Consider the following 9,689-nt stretch of genomic DNA (forward strand, 5'->3'; position numbering starts at 1 on the left):
AAGCACAAACGTGCCTCTACCTTCTCCTGCCCCTCCCCTAGGCTCCCCAAGTAATAAGTAGAAGAGATGGGGTTGGAAGAAGGCAAAATCTAAGAAACCCGGAAAGAGGATCTGTGCCTCTGGCAGCCCATCCTCGGAGGAAAGGAGAGCTTTCTGCCTCTGTTTGGAAATCTGATTATTTATCACCAAAAGTAATTTTATATTGAATTGGTTTAAAGTTATTTTACAGCCATGTGCCTGTATATCATATTTTGGTAAAAACAGATATTTTAATTAAGATAGAGATATATAGATGAACTTTTTGAAGCAAATGGACTTTTCTTCAAGGCATCTGTAAATCACCAAAACTATGTAATTGCCAGAAAATATTCTGCAATTTTGGTGTCCTTGGGAGGAAAGAAGTATGTTTTTTGTGTTACCACTGAACATTTCAGGAATAAAAAAGAGCTAAGATTAAAGTGAGAATTTAATAATGTTAGTTTCCACCATGATTCTTATTAGTAATTAGAATTAAGTAGTATGCAGGCCTGCTTACTGCATCCATGATCAGTTTCAAGCCTTCATCTGTGCCATTTTGCAAAGCAGATTTCTAGTATGCTTTTGCTTCTGTCAGCTGGCCGGCTGTTAATGAACCACTAGCTCTCCAGATTTTTCTCTTGTTTTTGCTGTATAAAAACCTTAGGAGTTATCTCTTTTATGGCTGTTCTCAATTCTTAGTTGTTCAGTTGTAAGGTATGTTGTATAATGAAGGTGCAAGGCATACTTAAGCTTCTGTAAATGAAAATGGCATGCAACCAGAATGACTATGCCACCCAACATAAATGGCTCGATCCACTAGTTTACATGGTATATAAAACAAGCTTTTTAATCAGGCAGCAGCAGCAGCAACTGTAGGTCAGGAAGGGCTATAAGTATGTAGATCTCTGATGTATTTGGGCTCCTTAGCACATCTCCTAGCTGGATGGAGTCCTTTAATTCTAGTGAGTAACCATTTACTCACTATTTCTTACAATCCTAATGAAACCTGAAATCAGCCAAGTGTGGAACAAGCATGTCTGCACCTGGTCTCTGACCCTTCCCCACAGAGACTAATAACTATGTAAATCTTTTTCTAGCCTTGTATTGTTGTTAGAAAGTAACATTCTTGTTTTTAATGTGTTATTTGGAGGTCATAAATAAATAAATAACTTGCCTTTTTAGTGGTATGAAAGGAATTTTAATAAACTGTGGCAAATGCTTGTATGTAACTGAAATGTTGTTGAACTGTGATGCCATTTGTAGGGAAATATACAGCTATATTTCTAATAGGAGCCCTCTCCTGAAGAGATGGAAGCACAAGTTTTACATGTACCTATCCTGTTCCAAGTGCTGCTAGTCTATAGTGCATGTGATGATGCTGTTTGGTAACAAACCTCTGTGATGGTTCAACAAAGCCACTGTTTACCTTTGTTACATAACAATGTCTTGTCGCCAGTTTGTCTGTTATAACTTGAGTTTTTAAAACAAAATAATAAATAAATATAGATATATATATACTGAAGAGAAACTTATCTTGATCTGACCGGTGTGGTATGCGGCCTTTCTACTGCTGAGGAAATCTCAGGCCACCTTTTGGTTTTACAGTACATCAAAAAGGACATCTTTCTGCAAAGACCTACCAAGAAATGTGACACCTAAAAACCGGTTCGCACAGTTGATGTGGAAATCTTATGTCTGTCTTGTGCAATACTGTATAAGCTGTTGTCTGTCTTTTAATGCATCTAAATTACTTAAGCCATAACCTCAACCATGGACGTTTTTCTTATTTGTTTCACTCCATCTAATCTCTCTTCTCAGCTTTGAGTCTAATACTAATACTTCATGTTGTAGTTAGTGCAACACTGTGTGAAACCATGTTGGGTTTGATGGAAGATAACCCAGCAAGATAATGGTGGGTATTCAATGCCTAATGGCCATCAAATGCATTGTGGTTCTTTATATACCATCCCTTTGCTTGCTGCTGCTGGGACGACTTTACTCCACTAAGCAGTTTCCAAGTTAACACTGTGATTCTGCATAGAGCTGACATAGCATCAAGGGAACGAACTATTGTAACAATGTTTATGTTGCTTCGAATGACAAAAATATGAAAATGTTTGTTTTTGATGTTGGAGTGTTGATGACATTTCACATTGATAAATGTTCTCCCAGAATGTGGCTACACTCATCAGTTGTGAACTATTGTACATGATTTTTGTATCTGAAATCCACTCATAAATTATGTGTATTACCAATATAAAATAAACATATTTGCTTAATTATTTGCTACTGCGTATTGACACACGTTGGTGCTGTGTTACTCCAGGTGCTGGGTGATGATGTTCTTTCTAGTACTTTTGATAATGGAAGGGAAGTTAATCTTGATTGACAGCTCATACGTAGTCCAGCTTTTAGAGTACCAGTTGTTTCCTTTATAGTTTGTATTAATGTTGTTTGTGTGTCAGACTTGCTATTGGTGATTGTGTCCTTTTCTAGCTTGTGGACATGGGGTTTCAAAACTTGTCTGATGATATAAGCAGAGCTGGTAGTAGCTGTCTAGTGAAGATTACATAATAGGACTTCCTTTTGGTTGTTCATATTTTTCCAGACTTACCCATTCAAGATGAAATTTCCATCAGGAATGACTCTTTCCATGAGTTGACTCTTTAAAACAAGTTATGCTAAAACAGTTGAGCTGACTGAGAGGAAGTTGAGGTAAAATACATTTTGTTAGGTTTTTTATTTTTTGTTTCTGTGAGGAACAGGAACTTCCCCATCCTTTGAATCGGAAACTTGAAATTTAGCAAGGAGATGCATTTTTGCTGCTCCTTCTCAGGTGGTTCTGACCACACTGAGAATGCACAAGCTGCAGACACTTGTGGAAGAAACTCGAGATTCTTGACGTCTTTTGAAAGCTTCTTCATACCAATCAAAAAATGTGTCCCACTGAGTCTGGTATATTACTACCTCTTAACTCAAGGTCTCTGCAGAGATGAACAATTTTACTTGAATCAAATGTTCCCTTCAGGGGAAACTGCCGGCTAAAATCATCTCTGGTATACCAATTCCATTTGTCTAGAAACTTACAACTTTTATGGCCATAGTGTGTATACATGTACAGTGCTGGAATCCCTTTTGACAGAGCCGGTATGTCTTTAGACTATCCGCTCCCCATATCTTTAAACTCAGTTCACATAGGTCTTTCATACAGGAATGGCTTATTCAGGGTGTCCGGTCAGGTTGTGAGATTTGCTAGCGGCACAGAGGTGCTGTGGCTAACGTCCAAAGACAAGACTCCACAGCAATAACGGCACACAATGCAGTTACTCACAGTTAGACACGGCTCATTATGAGGGTGGGGAAAGGGTAAACCTGTCCACTGGGTCACGAGGTTCTGGTTGGGCCCCCTTGCATTCAAAACTGCCCTTCTGGACAGTCTTGGGTCGGCTGAACCCAACCTTAGTTTCAGACCTGGTCAGCGGCTCATATTTCTCCATTCATACTCCCAATTCACACAAGGGAATTTCTACGTTGAGGCACAAGGTTCAAGAACATTTTTTTAGTCTCAGCCTTGGTCAACACTTATCGCGGAAAACACTCACACTCTAAGAGTTTTCACCTTGCATCCTTGCTTTTGAAGACCACACAGAGCAAATCTGTTGTCTTTGGGGCAGCTGCACAAGGTTTCCAATCCTGGCCGCAGAGAGACCTCATAGTTCTTTACAGAACCTAACTCAGTTCACATGGGGAAATACTTTCATTGACAACAGCAACACAAAAGAGTCTTTAACCTTAACTCTTTCTACTCACAGTTACTACTTACACAGTGGGTCTGACAGTTCTGGCAGAAAAAAAAGTTCAGCTAGGGTGAGCCTTAAGCAGTGAATCAGGAAGACAGAGAGAGCCTCTCACTGAAAAGCCCCAGTAGAGATTTCAAAAGGTCTCTTACCTTGGTTTGGCACCAGGCCTTCAGTGAAGAGATGTCTGTGTCCCAACTGATCACTTTGGGCGTCTCTATCCAAGTCACGGCACCAAATTGTGGAAGAAATCAAACTGTGTTGTGGTTGAATCAGAACTGACAGAGCCAGCTTTTCTTTATTTAGGGCTATTCTGTGATCATGAGAATTCCATACAGCAAGGGGAATCACCCACTTGTCTGTTTCAAAGGATTCCTCAGACTCTCCAAGTTTACAAGCATATTTATACTTAAGACAGAGAAAGAGGAAAAAAATATAACCTTGAAGAACCAAAACAATAGTAAATTACACAGAAGTTTACTTACCCTGTGCACAGATGGTTTGTTTACTATATCAAGACAACCAAGACATGCAGGATTCCTTATCTCAGAACATGTAACTGAAATAAGCAGTATCAGCACTTCTGGTCTCTCTCTGTTTTTCTAGTCAAGTAGGCCAGAAGCCGGACTAAATTTACTCCTACACACTGAACAGGACTTTCTTGGCAGTCATTTTTTTTTCTGGCCTCAGCGCTGCCAAGCAGCAGAACTTAAAACAGGGATGGTGCTGTGCTTGGAGTTCAACCCAAGAGTAAAACAGCAGTTGGACTTGACTGCAGATAGGAAGGAAGACTTGAGCACAACAGAGGCCAGTGCATTAAGGGAAAAGCAGAACTGAAGGCTGCTGAGGAATGTTTCCGTTGTGGACTCCTGCCTGGCAAGCACCTGGGGAGATGGACTTGGTGCGCTATGGCCTTCCAGCAGCCCGTCTGCCTTGTGGCTAAGCTGCTGCTCCAGTTAAGCAGCAAAGGCAAGGATGGAGCTTATGGAGCAGTTGGGAGCCTGCATGTTCATTGTGTCCTGGTTTTGTGTTTTGGAATCTCTCAGCAGTCCTTCTCATATGTTGGATTTGCAAAGATGTAATAGCCGAGTGAGGAAGTAACCCCCCCCTTTTCTAATACAGTGCCCTTGTTTTGAGTCCTGGCGGTGTGTTTCCAAACCATCTTTGCTGCCTTCCCTGCCCCTGACTGGAGGCAGCGGGGTCTGGCCTTGAAAACTTTTACCTTGGTCATTACAGGATTGGAAAGTGTTTAGTGAAGGGAGCAAGGGGTGGTGGGAAGAAGAGAGTCACAGAAGCGGGGGTGGAAGAGCCCTCCAAAGAACATCTAGACCAGCCCCCTCTGAGGCAGGATTGTCCCTGTCCAAGCCGTCCTCTACAATCCACGATCTAAACTGAACGTAAGGTTAGGGCCAGCCCTGAACCGGCCCAGGTACAACTCCCGTCCCTGTCTCGCTGCTGTGAAATGTTTGATGTGCTCGGGAGGTGCCGGAGAGGATGTGCCTGCTTCGTCCGTGCTAGCCTGACCACCGGGTAAAATTTCTTCCTGACCCCGCGTCCAGCAATGGGGCAAGACCGGGCACGGGCAGCTGCTGCCTTTGCCAGAAACCCAGCCCCCGTGCGGCCTGGAGTCCAGCGTCACCCTCGCGCCCTCCTGGCCTATCCCGGGGAAGCAGGCCGCTGCCTTCCCCCTGGGGAAGCAGGACGCGCCTACCCCAGCGCACATGGGGCTGCCCGGCCGCGCCCCCTCCTTGCCACAGTCGTCCGCGCATGCGCCTCGTGCTCTCCTTCGCTGGGGTACCGCTTCCGGCGGCCACGTTGCGCTTCCGGATCGGCCTCGTCCTAGCTGGTGGCGTCACGTCCGGCTCCGGAAGCGGCGGGTCGGGTTGCCGGCAGGCCCCACGGTGAGGGCGGCGGCCGTTGCCAAGGGGACAAGGACTAAAGCGGGGAGCGGGGTGGCGTCTTTGTGCTCGGGAACGAGCCCGGGCAGTGGAGCGGGGCCTTCAGCCCAGCCCCCGGACGAGGCCCTGCCTCTCCGTGTTACGAGGTGGCTCCCTGCGACGGAGCCAGGACTGGGTCTCACCGGGGTTTCGTCCCCATTTGCAGGCTTCAGCGTCGCAGGCCTGGGGCCGGGCCCCTCATGCCCCCGTCGTGCATGGAGGGGTCCAGTGTCTTTGCTACCAAAATAACTGCGGGAGGAGGGAGGGTGTTGAGAAATTTTTCGCTTCCCACTTCTAAGAGTGGTTTTTGTCGGAATTGCCATCGTTTCTTTGGCAGCGACGTTTGTCATCGCAGCATTTGATACTACAGTTTTATATCATTGACCACAACAAATCACTTAGCTGAAGTCGAAGATGAAAATTAGAGACCGATGCTCCTCAAAATAAAGAAATGGAATAAGGAGAACTGACGTGCACACTGCTGTCCTCACAAAACTCTTGTTGGCAGCTTATCTCCGGGGCTGTGTTAAGAGAAGCTGCGTGGAAAGTCAATCACACTTTTCTGATGAGGAGCTGGCGTGCCTCGCCCGCCGCCCACTCTTATCTGGCACAGGTGATTAGTTTGAGACTCCAGTTACAAACGATGAATCGTGGTTTGGCTCCATCGAGTAGGTAACGTGGCTTGATAGAAGTAACAAAATGCCCTTTGGGCTTTATGGGTGTAAATCTATTGGGTTTGGCTCTGAAATTTGATCTCTCTTTAATTTGTAGGCATGGCTTGGTCGTGAACTCTTCTGAATTAGACCTGGAGTAAGCTGCTTTTGTGGACGGGACATAAAATTAAATTTTGACTTCTGGAACCTTTTCATTGAGCATCCATACATTAATGGTTTAATAAGGAGTGGTCGCATCTCAAAACAGCATTTCGTTGGGTGTTCTAGGACTTCAGCTTCAATAAAATGTTTGCAAAACTGAAGAAGAAGATAGCAGAGGAGGCAGCTATTGCTCCTCGACCAGGAGGGGCGGCCAGGATTCCTAGATCTGTCAGCAAAGAGTCAATCACATCTGTGGGAGCAGATTCAGGAGATGATTTTGTAAGTAACATATGTTGCTCCAGAGGAATTTTACTTCTTAATGTAATGTTCTTAGCACAACGTTTGGTTTTAGTCTTGCATGGCTTGAATACCTGTCTTTGTATGGGACTTACGTGGATGCACCTGTAACATCAAATCTGAACCTTTTTTTGGAGATTAGAGAGAGGGTGTATAAAACGTAATCAATTTTTTACATATTAAGAATATAAATGACACAGTTACCTCCAGTACAGGGCATTGCCAAATTAAGATGGAAGGTACCAACAATATTACAGCAAAACAGAAGATAACTATGTCATTGTAACAACAAGGCTTTCAAGAAAGCAAGTCAAGTCTTAAGTTTGTAGTGACCAGGTTGTATGTTTACTTCTTTGATTTCACACTGCAGTTCCTGCTTGGAAATAGCATTTGAACAAGTGCGTAGAATGAGTACGTGTTATGGTTTTTGAAATCACAATATAAATATATAAGGTACTTCCAGGTGTGTTTAGGTTAAACAGAATTTGATAATGCTGTGGCTGAAACCATCAGGTCTCCTGAAGGTTATCCAGTCACCCACAGCCTGGATTAGGTTACAAGGCAGCATCACCTAAGCCAGCAGGCTTTGTGTGCTGTGTTGCTGCAGACAGCAGGTTCCTCTTTGCTTTCATTCCCCGGATGAAGGGGATATTTTTCATTGAGAAATGTTGTAAAATCTTTCCAAGTCTCAAACATGTGGCAAAGCTAATTAGGAAACTGATCTCTAACAGTTGTTTTCACATAAGAATTGAGAATAGTGGGTGTTTACTGAGCATGAGTGTTTCAGATGTTTTTTCCCTGTACTCAGGTAAACTACAAAAAAAAAAAAAAATGGATCCAACTTGCACATAGTAAATGATGTGAAGTTAGGGCCCAGGGCATCTACAAATTGTAGGTATAAACAACAGAAATGGTGGTGTAGCAAGAGATAACTTATAAACCTACGATCAGCCACTTGTCAGGAATGCTGTGCTCTGGCAGCGTAAACATCTTTTCTTTTGACTTCCTAAGGAGCAAAAATAGAAGGACTGCAGTGAAGTAAAACTGATGGCATGAACCTTTTTTGCCAGAAAGTTCAGACAAGGCTAATCCTGTCTTGAGACGTGTGGACTCAGTGGGCATGTCTACATATTCGTTAATACGCCAAAGTTTAATGTGCCGTAATTGGCACTACTGCACATCAGTGCTGGCACATGTTTTTTTGGCGAAGCTAATATGCCACAGACTAATTCTACTGTGTGTCGGTGTATTAGCACTGGTTTTGCCTGTCATACTAACGTGCAGAATTTGTCTACTGCGCTCAATGCCTTTCATGTAGATGCGCCCAGTGACTCTCTGAGATCTCTTCCAGCCCTGTCTTTCTGTGATTCTAAGTGACTGTTGCTAATTAAGCTTTTTAGATAAAAAGCTTTAGGTTTCCCTTTTGCCACCGCTTATCTTTCTAAACTAACTCCTCCCTTCTAGGATCTCTGATGTGTAGCTTGACTTTCTGGTTTCCAGTCATTTTGCCGTGCCGTGCCATGTCATGCCTCTTATTTTCTAACTGACACTGGCTGAAAGTCAGAATAATCTCTAACATAATTACAGCTGACTATTTAAATGCTATTTTTCTCTTACGTGTCGTATGCAGTCATTTAGTTGGCAGAACTAAATGTATGTAATGTTATGTAAATTTATCTTCCTTTTCACTGGAAATTTGAAACTGTTTGTTTATTTCTAGTCCTAATAATGTTTACTGTCATTAAAATTTGGGAGTGGTAGGATTATTCTTCCTGAAGCTTGTAAACTGCATATACTACATATATATTTTCTGTCTCTAATCTGGAAAGGCCTCTGATGGAAGCAGCTCTAGAGAAGATCTCTCATCCCAGCTGTTTAGACGAAATGAACAGATACGGAAACTAGAAGCTAAACTATCTGGTATGTGTTCTGATGATGCCTTATTAACTTCCAGTTTGGGAAATACTGTTCCTTGCAATTAAGAGTTTTCACTTAGCTGGAAAGCAAACCCCCTTTTCATAACTTTGTTGAATTGATTTATACCTTTCTGTTGATCAGCGTCCTTGCATTGTAGAATACAGTCTGAACAGAACCAATACAGACTGACTTCTTGTCCTCCTGCTGCTCTTTTGGCCCACATGTATGATCTTCCTGAATGGTTGGGATAGTTTTCTCACCCCATGCGCAACCAAGACAGCTCCTCCCATACACTTCTTATTTACTAACTGTATTGCAGTAACAGCCAGAAAGTCCAGCTGGAACCAAGACTTCAATGTGCAGTGTTCCAACACTGTCTCTGCTCTGAGAAGCTGACACTAAACTAAATTAATGAAGAGTGTAGCATAAAGCAATCTTAAAGCAGGCAAGGATGGGCCTTTATGACTACCCTGTCCCAAGGGTCTTTCTGGCAAGTGAGAAGCTTGAGGAAGTGCTCTGTTCTCTCTTTTCTCCCAGCCCCTTGAATAGTGAGTGAATTTGAGCAGGGCTGGGATTCACTACACTGCTGTCCTTTGCTTCCCATGGCTCATGGAGGGGCTTTGGGAAACAAAACATGGTTTAAAGCAGCTTCAGGTGTGTACTCCCACCCTTACTTACGAAGTACATGGGGTGCAGTGGTGGCTTACATTACAATTAGAACTGAAATGTGTTCACCTGCTCCCTTGGATTAAGGTACATCTCTAGCAGTGCCAAGGAGTTGATCCTCCCCCTCTATGCAACACTGGTCAGGCTACAGCTGGAGTACTATGTCCAGTTCTGTGTGCCCCACTTCAGGAGGGATGTGGACAACATTGAGTGGGTCCAGAGGAGGGCCACCCGAATGATCT

General features: G+C 43.5%; 1 protein-coding gene across 1 annotated transcript in view; it reads left to right on the top strand.

The window, feature by feature from the left end:
- Positions 1 to 6,584: 6,584 nt before the first annotated feature.
- The window catches only part of GOLGA1 (golgin A1), a 23,259-nt gene continuing 20,154 nt past the window's right edge, over positions 6,585 to 9,689 (top strand). Inside the window, exons 1-2 of the mRNA XM_019541035.1 lie at positions 6,585 to 6,846; positions 8,694 to 8,784. Of these exons, the coding sequence (XP_019396580.1) occupies positions 6,712 to 6,846; positions 8,694 to 8,784 (226 nt within the window). The 5' untranslated portion in view covers positions 6,585 to 6,711. The remainder of the gene's footprint in view (positions 6,847 to 8,693; positions 8,785 to 9,689) is intronic.

Source organism: Crocodylus porosus, unplaced genomic scaffold (assembly GCF_001723895.1).
Source record: "Crocodylus porosus isolate Cpor-Errol unplaced genomic scaffold, CroPor_comp1, whole genome shotgun sequence".
In the NCBI taxonomy this organism is placed as follows: Eukaryota; Metazoa; Chordata; order Crocodylia; family Crocodylidae; genus Crocodylus; species Crocodylus porosus.